General features: G+C 41.5%; 2 protein-coding genes across 2 annotated transcripts in view; both read left to right on the top strand.

Annotated features, from left to right (window-relative positions):
• Positions 1 to 7,608, top strand: part of chic1 (cysteine-rich hydrophobic domain 1) — a 32,069-nt gene extending 24,461 nt beyond the window's left edge. The window contains exons 5-6 of the mRNA XM_078211337.1: positions 3,009 to 3,068; positions 3,812 to 7,608. Coding sequence (XP_078067463.1) covers positions 3,009 to 3,068; positions 3,812 to 3,862 — 111 coding nt within the window. The 3' untranslated portion in view covers positions 3,863 to 7,608. The remainder of the gene's footprint in view (positions 1 to 3,008; positions 3,069 to 3,811) is intronic.
• Positions 1 to 21,723, top strand: part of kdrl (kinase insert domain receptor like) — a 509,442-nt gene that overhangs the window by 330,521 nt on the left and 157,198 nt on the right. The gene's annotated exons all lie outside the window — the stretch shown is intronic.

Here is a 21,723-nt window from a genome sequence, read left to right as displayed (position 1 = left end):
TTGAGTTATAAGGAGAGGCTGAATAGACTGGGACTTTTTTCTCTGGAATGTAGGAGGCCGAGGGGTGACCTTATAGAGGTCTATAAAATAATGAGGGGCATAGACAAGGTAGATAGTCAATATCTTTTCCCGAAGGTGGGGGAGTCTAAAACTAGAGGGCATAGGTTTAACGTGAGAGGGGAGAGATACAAAAGTGTCCAGAGGGGCAATTCTTTCACACACAGAAGGTGGTGAGTGTCTGGAACAAGCTGCCAGAGGTAGTAGTAGAGGCGGGTACAATTTTATCTTTTAAAAGCATTTAGATAGTTACATGGGTATGATGGGTATAGAGGGATATGGGCCAAATGCAGGCAATTGGGATTAGTTTAGGGGTTTTTTAAAAAAAGGGCAGCATGGAGAAGTTGGGCTGAAGGGCCAGTTTCCTTGCTGTAAACCTCTATGACTCTATAACTCCCTCCCCAATCCACAATATCTCTCTCCTTGTCTGTCCTCCTTTACAAACCATCCAAAGACCCATCTTTTTGACATAGCCTTAAGTGACCTTTTGATCTCCATCCCATTGGGCTGGAATTTTTATTACTGGACTGGAGATGGAAGGGACAGGCAAATGTTACAGAATGTTGTCAGGAGGGCTCCTCAACACAGTCTCGCTGGCAGGTCATTTTCCCAGTGGTGAGGGGAACAGCAGCAGCTTGGCCACTCACTGACCTGAGGTGAGCGACTAATTTAAATAATTCAAAGGCCAATTTATGCCCATTTGCCTAGTTAGTGGTGGCGCAGCACCCATGGAGGTGGCCTCCCAATGGTGTCGCAGTTTGGGGTGAGGACTTAATTTCTAGAGCCTGCAGACTCTGAAGAGGGGGAGCCTCTGTGGTAATAAGAACATAAGAAATAGGAGCAGGAGTAGGCCATCTAGCCCCTCGAGCCTGCCCCGCCATTCAATAAGATCATGGCTGATCTGACGTGGATCAGTACCACTTACCCGCCTGATCCCCATAACCCTTAATTCCCTTACCGATCAGGAATCCATCCATCCGCGCTTTAAACATATTCAGCGAGGTAGCCTCCACCACCTCAGTGGGCAGAGAGTTCCAGAGATTCACCACCCTCTGGGAGAAGAAGTTCCTCCTCAACTCTGTCTTAAACCGACCCCCCTTTATTTTGAGGCTGTGTCCTCTAGTTTTAACTTCCTTACTAAGTGGAAAGAATCTCTCCGCCTCCACCCTATCCAGCCCCCGCATTATCTTATAAGTCTCCATAAGATCCCCCCTCATCCTTCTAAACTCCAACGAGTACAAACCCAATCTCCTCAGCCTCTCCTCATAATCCAAACCCCTCATCTCCGGTATCAACCTGGTGAACCTTCTCTGCACTCCCTCCAATGCCAATATATCCCTCCTCATATAAGGGGACCAATACTGCACACAGTATTCCAGCTGCGGCCTCACCAATGCCCTGTACAGGTGCATCAAGACATCCCTGCTTTTATATTCTATCCCCCTCGCGATATAGGCCAACATCCCATTTGCCTTCTTGATCACCTGTTGTACCTGCAGACTGGGCTTTTGCGTCTCATACACAAGGACCCCCAGGTCCCTTTGCACGGTAGCATGATTTAATTTGTTTCCATTGAGATAGTAATCCCATTTGTTATTATTTCCTCCAAAGTGTATAACCTCGCATTTATCAACGTTATACTCCATTTGCCATATCCTCGCCCACTCACTCAGCCTGTCCAAATCTCTCTGCAGATCTTCTCCGTCCTCCACACGATTCACTTTTCCACTTATCTTTGTGTCGTCTGCAAACTTCGTTACCCTACACTCCGTCCCCTCCTCCAGATCATCTATATAAATGGTAAACAGTTGCGGCCCGAGTACCGATCCCTGCGGCACGCCACTAGTTACCTTCCTCCAACCGGAAAAACACCCATTTATTCCGACTCTTTGCTTCCTGTCGGATAGCCAGTCCCCAATCCACTTTAACACACTACCCCCAACTCTGTGTGCCCTAATCTTCTTCAGCAGCCTTTTATGGGGCACCTTATCAAACGCCTTTTGGAAATCCAAAAACACCGCATCCACCGGTTCTCCTCCATCAACCGCCCTAGTCACATCTTCATAAAAATCCAACATGTTCGTCAAGCACGACTTTCCCCTCATGAATCCATGCTGCATCTGATTGATCGAACCATTTCTATCCAGATGCCCTGCTATCTCCTCTTTAATAATGGATTCCAGCATTTTCCCTACTACAGACGTTAAGCTGACCGGCCTATAGTTACCCGCCTTTTGTCTCCTTCCTTTTTTAAACAGCGGCGTAACATTAGCCGTTTTCCAATCAACCGGCACTACCCCAGAATGCAACGAGTTTTGATAAATAAGTAATGGCTGCCCCTCTAGCCCCAATGTCACCAATGGAGGAGTTTCCCCACCAGTTACTGGCACTAGCTTACTGGGCCCTTGCACAGAAATAAAATTTTCATCGTTCCTGTGAAGGCAGCCTCTTAACTGGCAACCACTGGGAAGACTGACACCAGATTCCCACTGCCCTCTTCATGGCATAGGACTCATGTTAAGCTCTGAAATCAGGATCTGCCTCAAACCGGAAAAATCCCAGCCATGCTTTCTTCTCTGTTCCTCTTTCCATAAAGCATCTTGGGATGCTCCCAACGTTGCTACATTAACAAAAGGTGTTCTTCACCTGAATATTTGTTGAATGTGCAGGGATGGAGGAAGAATAGTATTGGCACCATTGACTAATAGCAATACCAGTTAAATCGCCACTTGTAGCAGAGACGAGTGAGTAATAAGGCTGAATAGATACTTTCAGATAAAGGAAGATGTTTTAGTTGTGTGTTATTAGAGCTTCAGAGCATTCTTGTACAGAAATAATCAAATTATCCTAGAAGTTGAAATCTTTGACCTCATAGCACTTGCATTAGGATGTTTTTAAGGGAGAGTTTTATTTGTCTTCAGCTAAATATGTTTTTCTTGTTTTGGGATTAGCTTGGTTTGCACTGGAAGTTAAGTAAAAGGAAATGTGAGTCCAGTAACATGATGGAATATGTAAGTGAACCTTCATTTTGATAACTTTGTTATAAAGCTTTTTTTTTGCTTCCCCAATTTTCTCCCTTCCTCCTCTAAAGACTCTGATTCTTGTTGGGACATAATTTCATGGGCACTGCCTGTGACCAATCTTCATGTTGATTCTTGCTGGTGAATGTCAGCAGGATGTTTGCAGACATAACCCGCATAAACATTTTCCTGCAAGAATAGTTGGAAACTGAGCAAGAGTGGGAGGATTTGCGGATTATTTTATTTTCATCAAGGTCACCATAATTGTGGCCCTCATTGAAATTAGCTCATCAGCAGCAGACCTGGAATTGAAATGAAAGGAAGCAAAGATCAGTCGGCTGGTCATCTCCGCTTGTCCGATTCTTAGTGGCTCACTCAAGCTCAGCTTCTGTAGAGATCTGAGACGGGTTGCCTATCTGTCTCATGGGACGTCCTATGGCTCAGTTCAGTCACATGAATTTCCATGGTTGAAGCTCATGACCCCGAGGAATCGAGGGACTGCTGACAATGACATGGAACAAAGTCTATCTTTTTTGATTTGGAATAGGACAACATGCTGGAACGCAAGTGCTATTTTCTGTTTTGTTTATTGGTTGAGCCAGGTGAACTTATTTCTACACTGCAAGTATTTTACTTGTTTCTCCTGAAAGTTTCGATGGTGTGCAGAATAAGGATCTAAATGTTAAACAGTATTTGATATGACACAAACAAGTAACTTGTCTTGTTCTTTACAGGTAATACTAATAGAATTCTTAGCAAAATTTCCTATATTCCGACCGGACTGAAAAAAAGCCCAACCGTCGAAGTGACAGCATATCATTCCTGCCCTTAGTGCCTTGTAGATATCTGAACAGATGACTGCCAATACACCTGTTTTAACAGTAATCTACTGTAGTGAGTGTCAATACCTTTATAATCTATTTTCTTTCTTTCACAAAGCACATTTTGCACATGTATCATTTTCTCTTTCTCTGAAGTGTTGCACTCAATCTGTTATCCCATTCACTTATTGAATGTGGAGATGTTCGCTTTGAAAGAACTCAAATCTTGTACATAGTGCTTCAGTCCATATTGTACAGTGTGGTTATATTAATGTTTACAGATGTAATGTTACTTTACTACACCCCAAGAACCTAGAAATATGGAAGGACTTTGTGTATTTCTGTGCAGATTTTAATCTGTATACCATATTCTTAATGAGATTAGCAATGCAACTGGAAGAGGAAGTGCCTTTTATTACATAGGAACAATTATTTCCATTGAAGTAAAAGATCAAGTCTAATATACACTGCATGTGAAAAATGACTAAGGAAGTGAATTAGATAAAGAATAATACTTCTGCAATAGAGCTACTGAACTTGAGTATTCTGATCATTATTGCCATCTACAGTAAACGGTAAATTTTATTCTATAAATCACAAAGCATTACGTTGAATGTTATATTTTCATTATGGATGAAGGGTAAAATGAATGGAAGAATCAGTGTATGCTTCATATTAATATCAAAGTAACCTTAGTTAATGTTTTTCCCTCACCCCCTTGCTTTTTAATCTCTGTTTTAGCTTGGGTAAACCTACTGAAACTACTAAAATATTCATTTCCCTTAGAAAATCACTGTTCTTTGTTTAATTGGTAACACCTCCTGAGTTTTAATCACATTGCTAAATAACAAGGTTTATATAATTGGAAGGTTTCATTGTGAAAGAAGAATGTATTATTTGACGATGAGAATTTTTAATTTCTCTTCCCCCCCCCCCACCCCCCCCCCCCCAAAAAGCATACCCCTGGAGACATTTGTGTTCCCATTCTACAAAGATTTGGGGGGAAGTTAGTAAAGATGCAGGTTATACATGTTGAGCCTCCTATTCAGGACTGTTAAGTTTTATGGATTTTATTTTTCCTAAATAAGCACATTTGTTTTTAGAGATGAAGTTGGCCACTCTGCCTAACTTTAAGTAGTGGAACTACTTAACAGTCTCATTGCCTTTTCTTTTAGTAACTTGCACCTTTTTGCATATAAATAATTACAGTAGTATAATCCCAAAGGATTGTTTGCAATTTAAGGACAGGACATTTGAGAATTTTATGAATCTTCAATGCATATACCTACCACACCTGTATTGCATTATGTAACAATTTTGGGGGGGTTACTGTGGATAGCTGTTTAAGACCAGAAGACAGAAAATGCCCTCTGGTGCACTGAAGTTGGTCTCTCTAGTACCCAAACTCAATCTTGTTGCAGAATCCAGCTACATTTTTAATGACCTAATATATTTGGCTCGACTACCCTCTCTGGTAAATTATCGCAAGCATTTGATCCTTTAAAGAACTTCCTAATATCCGTTTTAAATTTTCTACTTTAGTCTCTCTCCCCTGGTTTATGTTAATATTCAATGTTGTACCTTTTTCACGTATTTTGTTTCTCCACCCTTAACCCATATTTTAATTTAATATTTCCTGTTTCAGAACTGATTTTTTTTTTCATTTTGGAACTTCTAAGAATCAATCAAATGTATAAATTTGTCACGTGGATTTTAACAGTTGTTATTTAAATTGAGTACATTAGGTCCATTGATGTGGCGAAAGTGCCAAATTAACTAAATTGTTTACTTTTGGAAGTAGTTGCCTAAGCCTCTGTAATCATCTACACATTTTCCAGATGATCAGGATTGACAGATCTCAAGATAATTTTGAATAAATTCAAGATAATTCAAGTACATGGATTATCACTTTGCCCAACCAATTTGATCCAGATTATTTAACAGTAACTTCTAAAATTATGAGTAAACAATTATTAGATAAAAGAGCTCCCAAGAGCAATAATCATGTTGATTACCATATGACTATTTATACCCATGTTTAAAAAAAAAAGAACCACCTCCCCATCTGCCTTGTGCATTCCCTCACTTTAATTCTGATGGGTCATTTATCTAATTTGAGGTGAGATATTTAAAAACTGTCTAATTGCATCAGTGTTGCTAAAGTGATAGTAAGAAAGGGATAATTGCTAGGTTGCATTGAGGTAAAATTTATTTCACCTCAGATTTGTAAAAACTGATCAGATATCATTTGTTTAGCTTGTTAAATCACTGTATTGGCCTGATGATTTTGTAATACAGTTCCCCGCATACTTATTTATAATTAAAAAAGGGTGCTGGAAAACCTCAGCAGGTCTGCTGCATCTGTGCAGAGAGTTGATGTCTTGCATCCAATATGACTCTCTTTAGACCGAATAAGAATCATTTTGGACTTGAAACATGAAGATTTTCTCTCTCCACATTCAGCCAGACCTACTGAGTTGTTCCAGTACTTTGTTTTTATTTCAAATCTACAGCATCTGCAGTATTTTGCTTTTATTACTACTGACTTTTCATGTTGCCTATTTTTAACCAAAATTGTGTTCTTTGCCAGATTTTTACATAGAAAGGTATTATAAGATATTCATTTGAAAGTTTCACAACATAGCTTTGTGAACACTCATATTTCTACACATCCTTTTAAATCTATACAGTTAAATTTGAATGTTGCTAGTACAGGTCCCAACATGGAGGTGGATGTTCTCTAATTTTTGAGTAACATTTTTCATGGTTTTTATTTAATGTAATTTTTTTGTTTATTTGAAAGTGCCACAAATTGGTCTTGTAAACTGCAGAAAAACAAAATTTCAAATGCAGGTTTATGCTGTTTGGGAGCACTTTCTTCAAACCTGCTTGTTGCTTGTGAATGAAGCAGTTTAAAAATTGGTCCGATACTTAGGACTACAATGTGGTTGCATGATAGATAATTCACAGTTGTAAATTACATCAAAAGTTAAGGCAATTATTTGCTGGCAACACTGTGAAGAATGTAGAATACATATTTCACTACATGTGATTAATTAATTTTAGTAGGTTATTTGCCAGATTAAAAGATCCTTTGTCAAGTGGAGCATGTTTTCAGTAGGTATTCAAAGTGATCCCAGCAGAAGAAAGTAAATTAATTCAAACATTTTTATTTGAATAAAGGGGAAAATTTTGCAAAGGTTCACCATAGTTGCATAATATTTGTTGGTTGAGTTATCAAACATGGGCTGGGGAAAGAGAAGAAGTCAACCCTAAATGTTCAAACATAGAATTCAATTTATTATTGTAACATCTAGCCTTTGTACTGTATTCCAGTTACATCATCTAAACCACATTGAGCCTTTTGAATGTGCTGTAGACCAATGGCTAACCACATGGATAAATATCAGTGTTTTATGAAATCTTTTCAAAAGTATTGGCCTAGCCATTAAAATGCTGTACTTCATCGGAGTTGTACCGAGTGCTAGAAATTCTTAACGTGTCAGTAATTCAAACAATTGTGTTGCCATTGTTTAAATTTTTGCCATTTGAAGTATCTGATTCCCTTTCTTCTCTTCCCCACCCCCCCTCAAAATCTTTTGTCATAATTAAGCTTACTGTTGACTGTTTTGTGTATCTATAAAATGTACTACTTTCCATCCCACTAGGTCATTTATGAACATGTATAAATAAAACGAGTTTTAAGTATAGTGTTGTGTTTTAATTTCCTCCACATTCCCCACCCCTTGAATTTTCAATTAAAATCATCCAGGATTCATTCATCTCCTTACAACAATAAACAAAATCGACAATTTTAACTTTGCAAGGTGGTAATGTTGGAATGGATCACTTGAAAGCTTGTCAATTAATTCTTGATTCATTTTACTCAGAGTCTCGCAATGTTTCATCCTTTGAAGAATATAGTGACAGTTGGACTCTTTACTGCATTCTAGATGAATGCTACATTTTAAAAAGTTAGAAACAGACTAGCTAGTTATTAACGCATAGCTGTTTATGAGAGCTTGCTGTGCCCGATTGACTGTTGCATTTCCTGCATTACAACTGCAATTCATAAAAGAATAAGAACTTTGTTGGCAGTGAAGTGCTTTGAGACATCCTGTGATTATGAAAGGCACTAGGTAAATGTTCGGATTTTTTAGAAACAGGCCATGTTCACCCTGAAACTGTAAAATCCTGCCTGAGGTCAACAGACCTTTCCATCATTCCCACGCGCACACACACACACCCTTCTCCCACCCCCCCTTGCCTGCTACGATTTCTATGGCAAGCGGAATGGGAAAATTCTCCCTATATCTTCATTTCTTGATTTCTTCTGGGCTATTACTTGTTCCAACGTACTATTGCTCCTTTTGTCCATTTGCTTCTGATATTGTAATTGATGTGAGCTTCCTCCATCAGCCTTTCAGTAGTTTTCCAATATTTTTGAATATTTTAAGTTGTTCACCTAGAGCATTAAATACTTTACTGAACAACATTTTCTCCAATCATTACCCAGATTGAAAACACGCCTTTCTATGCATCAAGATGATTTGGTGAAATAGAGCATCTGGCATTCTTGTTGATGTCATGTTTGATAAATCTCCTTTTTCTCTGTTCAACAATATTTATTTGCCTCATCAAATACCAAAATAGTGAAAATATTGTACTTCCGACACTACACATGCTTGTTAAAAATTTCACTTGGGTATTAGTAAAGCAGATTTGTGCTGTAGGCTTGCATTAAAAAAACACAGGTTACACAGAAGATAGGAGGAGGAGGCCATTTGGCCCTTCGAGCCTGCCCCCCCGCCATTCATTAGGATCATGGCTGATCATCCAACTCAATAGCCTAATCCTGCTTTTTCCCCATAACTTTTGATCCCATTTGCCCCAAGTGTTATATCCAGCTGCCTCTTGAATGCATTCAATGTTTTGGCATCAACTACTTCCTGTGATAATGAATTCCACAGGCTCACCACTTTTTGGGTGAAGAAATGTCTCCTCAACTCTGTCTTAAATCGTCTACCCTGAATCCTCAGACAGTGACCCCTGGTTCTGGAGTCCCCCGCTATCGGGAACATCCTCCCTGCATCTATCCTGTCTAGACCTGTTAGAATTTTATAAGTCTGAGATTCCACCTGCCCCCACCCCCCTTGTCTGAACTCCAGCGAAAATAATCCTAACCTAGTCAATCACTCCTCATACATTAGTCCCACCATCCCTGGAATCAGCCTGGTAAACCTCAGAAAAGGAGACCAAAACTGTACACAATACTCTTAAGTGTGGCCTCACCAAAGGCCCTGTATAGTTGCAACAACATATCCCTGCTCCTGTACTCAAAACCTCTTGCAATGAAGGCCAACATGCTATTTGCCTTTTTGCCACCTGTTGTACCTGCATGCTTACCTTCAGTGACTGGTGCACAAGGACACCCAGGTCCCGCTGCACACACAGAGGTTGAGACTGTCAACCTCATTCAACAGTATTAAATAGTTTGCCTAAAAAGAGGGCAAGATGCGCTGCAGCAATTCACCAAAGATTCTTAGCACCTTGCAAACCCACAACCACTACCATTTTGGACGCCAAGGGCAGCAGATACATGGGAACATCACCACCTGCAAGTTTCCCTCCAAGATACCATCCTGACTTGGAAATATATCGCCATTCCTTTGCAGTCGCTGGGTCAAAATCCTGGAATTCCCTCCCTAGCAACATTGTGGGTCAGCGCAAAGCACATGCACTGCAACGTTTCAAGGGCAACCAGGGATGGGCAAAAAGTGTTGGCCAGCCAGCGACGCCCATGTCCCACGATTAAATAAAAAAGGTTACGTAGCAGCTATTTTTGTAGACTTTCGAACCAAATACAAACAAATGAAGTATTGAGCAGTTTTATGGCATGAGTGGATTCCCAATTGGAGTTGGATTGAAGCTAGGCCACATTCCATTTGAACATTAGTGAGAGGAAGATTAGTGGTGTCGCATTATTAATTAAGGAATCCGTTGCTGCAGTAAGGAGGGGCGATATTGTGGAAGGGTCTTCAAATAGGGCATTGTGGGTAGAACTTAGAATAACTAGGGGGCTGTCACATTGCTTGGAGTATATTATAGGTCCTAGTCAGCAGGCAATAGAGGAGCAGGTATGTAGGCAATTCGCTGAGGTGTGTAAAAATAATAATAGGGAATAATACTAGAGGATTTCAACTTCCCAAAATTAATTGCGATAGTCATAGTGTAAAGGGTTTAGAGAGGGTGGATTTCTTGAAATATATTCAGGAGAGCTTTATATGTCAATACGTAGAAGATCCAACAAGAGATTGCACAGTGCTGGATCTAATTCTGGGGATGAAGCCAGGTGTTCAAGGTGGCATTTGGGGAGCATGTTGGTGATAGTGACTACAACACAATATGATTTAACTTTGTTCTGGAAAAGGGAAAAGATGGTCTGTAAAAAATGTTTTTGGACTAGGAGAAGGCAGATTTTATTAAAATAAGGCAGAACCTGGCCAAATTTGACTGGGAATAGCTTCTTGTGGGAAAATCTATGGCAGAGCAGTGAGGAACATTCAAAAGGAAGCGGGGCGAGTAGAGGCCCAACATGTTCCCTTTTAGGGCAAGATGCAGGAGCAACAAGCCCAGAGAACCCTAGATGTCTAGAAATATTACGAACTGAATAAGAAAGAAAGGAGAGGCTTTTAGCAGATACAAAGGGAGCAAATCAGTGGAGGCCTTAATTCAGAAGGAAATTTAAGAAAGCAATTAGGACAGCTATGAGGGGATATGAAAAAGCTCTGGCAATTGAGATTAGGGAGACTCCCAAGATACTCTATAAGAATGTTAAGGGGAAGAGAATAACCAGGGAAAGAGTAGTACCCCTCCGGGACCAAAGGGAAAATCTGTGCTTGGAGCCATGCTGGGAATTGAATCCGGATCTGGCGCTGAGAGGCAGCAGTGCTAACCACTAATAATATGTAATTGAACTTAATCCACCAGTTTGTTAGTTATGCAGCACATATATCATTTTAATCCAAATTCTGCTTCTTGAATGTTATGACTTTGCTTCAAGAGCTAGAATGATGAACATTGGATAGTGGAACTATGTTATTAAAATAACTTGGCTGTCTTGGAGAAAATGGAAATTATTTCTGAAGTTTTTCCAAACACCTGCAGTTTTCATCTGCTGCGCATGCAGTATACCGGGTCATGCACAAACACAATTCTAATGAGTTCATGTGTCTTATTTCTACATGCAGGTCACTGTATCTCAGACTTAGGACTGCTGAGAGGATTGGGTTTTTAAACAAGTCAGATTTATATAACTTTACATAAAAATCCAATTTCTTCCTCCTATAGGAAATGAGGTAGGTAGGGACCAATTAAAGTATATGCTGCTGGAGGATTAAAGACATCTAACATCTAACACTGTTAAACAACTGTTAACATTATGTTCACAAACTACAAATGTATCTTTTGAATATTTTAGCTATATACAACTTTGATGAAATCAAATGTCATATTGCACTAACATTTTCTAGTGTCTTTCACACCTAGGCCAGTAAAATGTAAGTTGGAATTAATATATGCAATGTGTTTAACCACTTTTTAAAGTCATATGCTAGTTGAAATGAGTATCCTACTATAAAGCAATGCACTGACATCATGCTTTTTATGATTAGACTCTTGGAAATTCTGAGTTGTGCATTACAGAAAGCAGCTGATCCATAATTATGTTTTCTGATTTTATGTCCTCCAGTATTTCATTGTGTTTATAGATCTAAATACTTCAAAAAATGAATTTGCTCCAAGATGTATGACAGTTTCATAATGTATGAAAGTTCATTCTTGAGCTGAATTTTAAAACATCTGCTGTAAGGAAAAGGCCTTGCAAGCATCAGACAGTGACTGTCTCCAACAAGAGAAAGTCAAACTACTTCCCCTTAGGCAATGGTAGTGCTGCTGAATGCTAATCTCTCCACCATCCGCAGTGTAAAGGTCATGATTGACAAGAAACTTAACTTGACGAGCCACATAAGTACTGAGGCTACAAGAGCAGGTCAGAGGTTGAGAATTCTGCAGTAAGTGACCCATTTTAGTCCCCAAAGCCTTTTCACAATCTGTATGGCATAATTCAGGAGTGATGGAATGCTCCCCATTTGGTTGGATGAGCGCTGTTCCAACAACACTCACAAAACTCATCAACATTCAGGCAAAGTATCCTGTTCAAGCAATGACTCATCCACCACTTTGAATATTCACTTACTTCAGCATTAACACACTGCATCAAGTACCATTTACAAGATACATTGCAAGAACTCTCCAAGGTTTCTTCAATGGAAACTTCCTAACCCAGAATCTCTACAGCTTAGAAGGACATGGTTGACAAGGTCAGTACATGTATCAGAAAACCACCAATTAAATTCCCTTCCAAGTTGCACACCATTCTGACTCGGAGATATATGACCTGTTCCAGGATTTTGCCCAGAGATAATGAAGGAAGTCCCCAAAAGCACTAAGGGTGTAGCTTTACCACATGGTCTGAAGCAACTCAAGAAGGCAGTGCACCACTACTTCTTAAGGGAAAATAGTGATACACTAATATGTTCCAAGAAAAAAAAGATGCAAATTAGCCTGCTAACACACAAAGTCAAGTTGTACCCAATATCTCTGTTAGGATCCCCTGACTTGCTGTTTCTCCCCATCACCCCCACCCCTCCTAGCAACTCAGCTTTTAAATTGCTCCTAAAAATCTCTGACCATTTCTTAGGCTTTGTTTCCTGAATCTTCTATTGTTGCATGAAGTACCTTGGAACATTTACTATGTTGAAAGAACTGTACAGTACAAGCACAGGTTGTAGCGGCATATTATGCATGGACTCATTTAATCCATTCTGTAGTTTCTTGAAACCAATATTATTGTCATATGAACACTGAAAATATTAACTCCTCCAAAATTCCAAAACAGCATAAAAGTCACCTCAATTTCTTTTCTATAAAATAAGGAGTTTAAGATAAACTAAATTAGCCCTAGTTTACCACCACCTTGTCAGTTCTAAAGCTTGCTTGAGAGTCACATATGATTTCTATCCTACATATCACCTCTCTGAACCAAGATATGATACTCACTAATTTCTATTTAGTAATTGCTTTCACAGTGCTTGTATTGAAATTGGTTTTATTCTCAGAAAGTACCAGATTTCTGGAGCATTTTGATAAATTAAGCTATTCAGTATAACATTTGGTGACAAAACAATAATCCAGCCATGTATGGATACTGTTTCTTTTAACTTATCAGTACTCTGATCTCCCAAAATACATCTTACAACTGAACTGTTCCTAAAGCCTTCGCCAACACTATTCTGACCTTGCTGATCTGATTATCTAAGTGGGTTAATAGATGTGGTGAAAATATTGGATTATAGTATCTGTCTTTTCCAGCAATCAAGAACTGATGATCTAGCTCCAATATTGACCAATCTCTTTTACATAGAAACATAGAAAATAGGAGCAGGAGGAGACCAATAGGCCCTTCAAGCCTGCTCTGCCATTCGGTATGATCATGGCTGATCATCCAACTCAATAACCTGATCCTGCCTTCCCCCCATATCCTTTGATCTCTTTCACCTCAAGGGCTATATCCAACAGCTTCTTGAAAACATTCAGGGTGGGATTTTTCAGCCGCGCTCGCCCCAAGGCTGGAAATTCTCACCTGAAGTCAACAGACCTTTGCATGGTCCAGCACCGCCACTACGATTCCTGTGGCGGGCAGAATGGGAAAATTCTGCCCTCAATGTTTTGGTCTTAACTACTTTCTGTGGTAGCAAATTCCACAGGCTGACTGACCCCTCTCTGGGTGAAGACAATTCTCCTCATCTCTGTCCTAAATGGTCAACCCTGCATCCTCAGACTGTGACGTCTGGTTCTGGACACTCCACCACAGGGAACATCCTTCTTGCATCTATCTTGTCTAGTCCTATTAGAATTTTATAGATTTCTCTGAGATCCCCCTCATCCTTCTGAATACAATCCTAACCAACACAATCTCCTTATACGTCGGTCCTGCCATCCCAGGAATCAGTCTGGTAAACCTTCTCTGCTCTCCCTCCAGAGCAAGCACATCCTTCCTCAGGTAAGGAGACCGAAACTGCATACGATACTCCAGGTGTGGCCTCACCAAGGCCCTGTATAATTGCAGCAAGGCATTCCTACTCCTGTACTCGAATCCTCTTGCTATGAAGGCCAATATACCATTTACCTTTTTTACTGTCTGCTGAACCTGCATATTGACCTTCAGTGACTGTGTACGATGACACCCAGGTCTCGTTGCACATTTCCCTCTCCTAATTTATGGCCATTCAAATAGTAATTTGCCTTCCTGTTTTTGCTACCAAAGTGGATAACCTCACTTTTATCCAAATTATATTCCTCCTTCAACTCCCCTGCCCCCTCCCCCCCTTGCACTCCCTCCTCCTCTCCCATCCCCAACACTACTTCTGGTAAAATACTAGCAGTGGTAGGAAAGAGACTCCTAACAGCTTCAATTGGCCCCAGGGGAGAGCTGCCTACCACATGCACCACCAATGGTGAAATACTAAAGGAGACAGGTAGGGCACCCACTTCCACCATTGCAACCAATTCTTTGTCCATCCCCTGCTTGCCAGCCCTCTTCTGGGTGAGGGCATAAAATTTTGGTGTCATGTGATCACAGGCTGTGCATTATGCCAGCGCATATCTATTAACTTGGCAGCAATCATGATTCCTTAATTCAGCAGCAAGGGAGAAAGATGTCTTTGCAAACAGGAGAGGAAAGAGTAAGAGATTGGAGAACATAGGACACTTCAGTGAACTGTCAGATAATTGGTAGTGCAGTTTTATGAATTAAATGCCAGGTTAAAGAAAGTTGAACATCTCCATGAACTACAAGGAAGAGAATTAAAAGTGCCTCTTTGAACTGAGTGAAGGGATTAAAGGGGAAGAAAGCGTCAATGAATGAGAGAGTACTAGAGATGCCCAGCTCCTTTGTTTTTTTTATTCATTTATAGGATTTGAGCATCGCTGGCTAGACCAACATTTATTACCCATCCCTAATTGTCCTTGAGAAGGTAGTGTTGAGCTGCCATCTTGAACCACTACAGTGATGAGGTGTAACACACCCTAACTCTTAGGGACAGAGTTCCAGGATTTTGACTCAGCGACAGTGAAGGAACAGTGATATATTTCCAAGTCAGGGTGGTGAGTGACTTGGAGGGGAACCTCCAGGTGTTGGTGTTCCCAGGTATCTGCTGTCCTTGTCCTTCTAGATGGTAGTGTTTGTGGGTTTGGAAGATGCTGCCAAAGGAGCCTTGGTGAGTTCTTGCAGTGCATCTTGTAGCTGGTACACACTGCTCCACTGTTCGTTAGTGGTGACAGGATTGAATGTTTGTGCAGGCTGCTTTGTCCTTGATGGTGTTGAGCTTTTTCAGTGTTATTGGAGCAGCATTCATCGAGGCAAGTGGAGAATATTTCATCACACTTCTGACTTGTGCCTTGTAGAATATGGGCAGGTTTTGGGGAGTCAGGAGGTGTGTTATTCACCACAAAATTCCTGGTTTCTGACATGCTTTTATAGTTACAGTGGTTATGTGACTAGCCCAGTTCAGTTTCTAGTCAATGGCAACCCCAAGGATGTTGATAGTGGGTGATTCAGTGGTGGTAACACCATTGAACGTCATGAGGTGATGGTTAGATTCTCTCTTGTTGAAGATGGTCATTGCATAGTGCAAATGTTACTTGTCACTTGTCAGCCCAAGCCTGGATATTGTGCAGGTCTTGATACATTTGAACATGGATTGCTTCAGTATATGAGGAGTCACAAATGGTGCTGAGCATTGTGCAGTCATCAGCGAACATCCTGACTTTTGACCTTATGATGGAAGGAAGGTCATTGATGAAGCAGCTGAATATTGTTGGACCTCGGAAACTACCCTGAGGAACTTTTGCAATGATGTCCTGGAAAGGTAAATATGTGGGGTTATGGGGATAGGGCTTGGGAGGGATTGTTGTCGGTACAGATGAGATGAGCTGAATGGCTTCTTTCTGCACTGTAGGGATTGTATGATTCTATAAACCGATATGATTGAAAATACATAACTACAACCATCTTCCTTTGTGCTGGGTATGACTCTAACCAGTGGAGGGTTTTCCCCCTGATTCCCATTGGCTCCAGTTTTGCTCGGGCTCCTTAGAACATAGAACATAGAAAAACTACAGCACAAACAGGCCCTTCGGCCCACAAGTTGTGCCGAACACATCCCTACCTTCTAGACCTACCTATAACCCTCCATCCTATTAAGCTCCATGTACTCATCCAGGAGTCTCTTAAAAGACCCTATTGAGTTCGCCTCCACCACCACTGACGGCAGCCGATTCCACTCGCCCACCACCCTCTGTGTGAAAAACTTACCCCTAACATCTTCCCTGTACCTACCCCCCAGCACCTTAAACCTGTGTCCTCTCGTAGCAGACATTTCCACCCTGGGAAAAAGCCTCTGAGAGTCCACCCGATCTATGCCTCTCAACATCTTATACATCTCTATTAGGTCTCCTCTCATCCTTCGTCTCTCCAAGGAGAAAAGACTGAGCTCCCTCAGCCTATCCTCATAAGGCATGCCACTCAATCCAGGCAACATCCTTGTAAATCTCCTCTGCACCCTTTCAATCTTTTCCACATCATTCCTATTGTGAGGCGACCAGAACTGAGCACAGTACTCCAAGTGGAGTCTGACGAGGGTCTTATATAGCTGCATCATTATCCCCGGACTCCGAAACTCAATCCCTCGATTGATAAAGGCCAGCACACCATACGCCTTCTTAACCACCTCCTCCACCTGCGGGGCCGATTTCAGAGTCCTATGGACCCGGACCCCAAGGTCCTTCTGATCCTCTACCGTACTAAGAGTCTTTCTCTTTATATTGTACTCCTTCATCCCATTTGACCTACCAAAATGGACCACGACACATTTATCTGGGTTGAAGTCCATCTGCCACTTGTCCGCCCAGTCTTGCATCCTATCTATGTCCCTCTGTAACTTCTGATATCCCTCTAGACTATCCACAACCCCACCAACCTTCATGTCGTCGGCAAACTTACCAACCCATCCCTCTGCTTCCTCATCCAGGTCATTTATGAAAATGACGAACAGCAAGGGTCCCAGAACAGATCCCTGGGGCACACCACTGGTGACCGACCTCCATTTAGAAAAAGACCCATCTATACCCACTCTCTGCCTCCTTTGGGCAAGCCAGTTCTGGATCCACCGGGCAGCAGCCCCTTGGATCCCATGCCCTCTCACTTTTTCCAGAAGCCTTGCATGGGGGATCTTATCAAACGCCTTGCTAAAATCCATATAAACCACATCTATTGCCTTCCTTTCGTCAATGTGTTTAGTCACATTTTCGAAGCACTCCACCAGGCTCATAAGGCACGATCCGCCCTTGACAAAGCCATGCTGAATATTCTTGAGCATACTAAACCTCTCTAAATGCTCATATATCCTGTCCCTCAGGATCTTCTCCATCAGTTTACCAACCACTGAGGTTAGACTCACCGGTCGGTAATTACCTGGGCTATCTCTAGTCCCCTTCTTGATAATAGGAACCACATCCGCAATCCTCCAATCCTCCGGCACCTCTCCTGTCTCCATCGACGACGCAAAGATCATCGCCAGAGGCTCTGCAATCTCTTCCCTCGCCTCCCACAGTAACCTGGGGTACATCCCATCCGGACCCGGCGACTTATCTATCTTGATGCCATTCAAAGATTCCAGCACAACCTCTTTCTTAAAGTCCACATACTCAATCCTTTCAGTCCACCGCACGCCCGCAGTACATCCACCCAGGTCTTTCTCCTCTGTGAAAACCAAGGCAAAATACTCATTGAGCACCTCTGCCATTTCTACTGGTTCCGTACAGACTTTCCCGCCTTCACCTTTTATAGGCCCTATTCCATCATGTCTCATCCTTTTACTCTTCACATATTTATAGAATGCCTTAGGGTTCTCCTTAATCCTACCTGCCAAGGCCTTCTCGTGACCCCTTCTGGCTCTCCTAATTTCCTTCTTTAGTCCCTTCCTACAAGCCGTATACTCTTCTAAATCCCTATCTTCGCCAAGCTCTCTGAGCCTTTTGTACGCTTTCCTTTTCTTCTCGACTAGGTCCCGCACAGCTTTCGTGCACCACGGTTCCTTTAACCAACCAACACCTCCCTGTGTGCTCGGAACGTTGTCCTGTAGAACTCTAGACAGACATTCCTTGAAAAACTGCCACCTCCCCAGTACATTTCCCTGAGAATACCTCCTTCCAATTTACTCTTCTAATTTGCTGTCTAATGGTCTTCATGTTTCCCCTTACTCCATATAAACACTTTCCTAGCTTGCCTGATCCTCTCTTTTTCCAATGCAAGCCTAAAGGAGATAGAGTTATGATCGCTATCCCCAAGATGCTCTCCCACTGAGAGATCTGACACCTGTCCAGGTTCATTGGTCAGTATCAGATCAAGTACAGCCTCTCCTCTTGTAGGCTTGTCCACATGCTGTGTCAGGAAACCCTCCTGAACACACCTAACGAACTTGATACCATAGTCGGTCAAATGTCAAGGGCAGTCGCTCTTACCCCTGGCCTTCAGCTCTTTTGTTCATGTTTGAGGTCAGTGGGAGTGGAAAGTGAAACTGAATATGGTTGACCTTAAATGTTATGCATTTGTCTATAATTTAAAAATCTTTATGAGTGAAAACATTAAAGTGGGCATGGGTCACCATTTCAAAAGACTAAGGTTCAATTCTAAATTCATTGCCTTTACTCCTGTCTCTGCTTTGCTACTTTTCCACCTCTTATTCATTTTTGGAAAAAAAAGATTTCAAACAAGATGCGGGTGTTACTGGCTGGGCCAGCATTTATTGCTGATCCCAAATTGCCCTTGAACTGAGTGGCTTGTTAGATCATTTCAGAGACCATTTTAAGAGTCAACCACATTGCTGTGGATCTGAAGTCACATGTAGACCAGACCAGTTAAGAAGAGCAGATTTCTTTTCCTCAAGGACATTAGTGAACCAGATGGTTTTCTAAAAATAACAATCGACAATGGTTTCATCATCATTATACTTTTAATTCCCGATTGTTCCAGACTCAAATTTGACCATCTGGGATTCGAACCCAGGTCCCCAGAGCATTACCCTGGGCGTCTGGATTATTAGTTAAGTGACAATAGCATTACAGCACCGCTTTCCCTTAAATACAGATGAGAAAATGTGGTGGCACAATGCTTAGCACTGCTGCCTCACAGTGTCAGGGACCCAGGTTCGATTCCTGGCTTGGGTCACTGTCTGTGTCAAGTTTGCACGTTCTCCCCGTGTCTGCGTGGGTTTCCTCTGGGTGCTCTGGTTTCCTCCCACAGTCTGAAAGACGTGCTGGTTAGGGGCAGTGACCCGAACAGGCACCGGAGTGTGGCGACTACGGGAATTTCACAGTAACTTCATTGCGGTGTTAATGTAAGCCTTACTTGTGACTAATAAATAAACTTTTCACCTTAACTCATTCATCTAAAAAGACCCTGCAGTCTGCCCATTATGATATCCTCCCGTTTCTTCAATGATTCAAGGGTTTTACCTCCATGATCTCATCCAGACATCCATGCGTTGATCACTCCTTGTTTAAACACATTTCTGACCTCACTCACTCGTAAGTTTGCCTTTTGCAAGTTTGAACATGTTCCCATCCTAATATTGCTTTCTAGTTTAAAGAAGTGCTCCATATTTTTTTCTTAAATATTTAATATTTTATATACCTCTCATTTGTCTGTCTCATTCTTTAAAACAAGACAAGCCCAATTTCTGCAGTTTTACCTCAAAACCCTGGCACCAGGAGTTATATTTCTCCTCTGAACCATTCCAGAGCACTATATTTCTTCTTTATTGCAAAATACAATCAGAAAGTGCTGGAAATACTCAGGAGGTCAGGCAGCATCTATGGAGAGACAAAAAAAATGACAGTTCAGGTCAGTGACCTTTCTAAAACAGCAATAGGGATTTATTCCACCTATTGGAGCAATCAGGGGTGGGGAACTGATACTATGGACAATAATCCAGGAGTAAAAGTGTAGATCGTTAGCCCAAAAGGATGCTAAATCCCATTTACTACATGATTAAGACTGGGTTTTATATTTTGTATACAGAAAAGAGAACTCTGCCATTGAAAACTGGCTTTAGCATTAAGCAGTAGCTAAGAGGGTTAGGAGGCAACCCAATTGCAGCAGTTTTTGATGCATACGTGTTTGTGAGTAATTATATTTTTGTCTTTCATTGATCTGCTTACTTACATATTTGTACGGGCAAGGCACACTCCTATGAGACCGACATATTTACACAGACAAGGCACATTCCCACGAGGGGATATAGAAGGGTATCCAATGCTAGAACTCCCTTGCTGATTAAAGATGTGGAGATTAAACTGAAACAGCTCGAGGAAGTTTATGGTAAATGTCAGGCTTATAATTCAGTGAAGATCCAAACCAAATATAAAAAGTACAAGAGAGAACTGAAAAGGAAGAAAGAAGTAAACAGCGAGAATGGGAATGATGGCTATTATGAAAGGGAGCCCAAAAGTCTTTCATGAACACCTAAATAGTAAAATGGTAAGCAGAGGCATGAGAATATAAAATGTAGAAACAGGCATAAACTATACGGCCCATCAAGCCTGCTTCACTATTCAGTATTATCTTGGTTGATCTTGGGCTTCAACTCCTCATATCCTTCAATTCCCTGAGTAACCACAAACTTGCCCTTCCCAGCCTTAAATGGATTCAACGCTGGAGCACCGAGAATCCTCTTGGGTACAGAATTCCAAAGATTCACAACCCTTTGATTGAAGTAATTTCTCCATATTTCAGTCCTAAATGATTTGTTCCTGAGAATGTGCCCGTGTTTTAAATTCCGTAAACAATGGAAACAATGGGCGGCACGGTAGCACAGTGGTTAGCACTGCTGCTTCACAGCTCCAGGGTCCTGGGTTCGATTCCCGGCTCGGGTCACTGTCTGTGTGGAGTTTGCACATTCTCCTCGTATCTGCGTGGGTTTTCTCCGGGTGCTCCGGTTTCCTCCCACAGTCCAAAGATGTGCGGGTTAGGTTGATTGGCCAGGTTAAAAATTGCCCCTTAGAGTCCTGAGATGCGTAGGTTAGAGGGATTAGCGGATAAATATGTGGGGGTAGGGCCCTGGGTGGGATTGTGGTCGGTGCAGACTCGATGGGCCGAATGGCCTCCTTCTGCACTGTAGGGTTTCTATGATTTTCTATGATTTTCTATGAAACAATCTCAGCATCCACACTATCAAGTCCCTTCAGAATCTGGTAGGTTTCAATGATAACACCTCTCATTCTTCTGAACTTCAGAGAACATAATCCCAATTTGCTCATCCTCTCATTATAAGACAACCCTTTTATCCCAGGTACAAATTTAACGAACCTTCACTGTACAGCCTCCAATCTAAGTATATCCTTTCTTACAATTGGAGACCAAAACTGCACACAGACTCCAGATGTAGTCTTACCAAAACCATGTACCAGGGTAGCAAGACTTCTTTATTCTTGTAGTCTCTGAGGAGAGAGCAATAGTGTCAAGATTTCAAGTCCACGGGACTCTTCTTCAGAGCAAAGAAGATGCGCTCTGAACAAGTCAGACATACTCAAAACTCTTTGTTTCTCTCTCCTCAGATACTGCCACTCCTGCTGAGTTTTTCCAGCAACTTCAATTTTTATTTCAAATTTCTGGCATCTGCAGTGTTTTGCTTTTATTTCTTTAT

Source organism: Mustelus asterias, chromosome 4 (genome assembly GCF_964213995.1).
Source record: "Mustelus asterias chromosome 4, sMusAst1.hap1.1, whole genome shotgun sequence".
In the NCBI taxonomy this organism is placed as follows: Eukaryota; Metazoa; Chordata; class Chondrichthyes; order Carcharhiniformes; family Triakidae; genus Mustelus; species Mustelus asterias.
The sequence above is the reverse complement of the archived record's forward strand: the minus strand, read 5'-3'. Positions and strand labels throughout refer to the sequence as shown.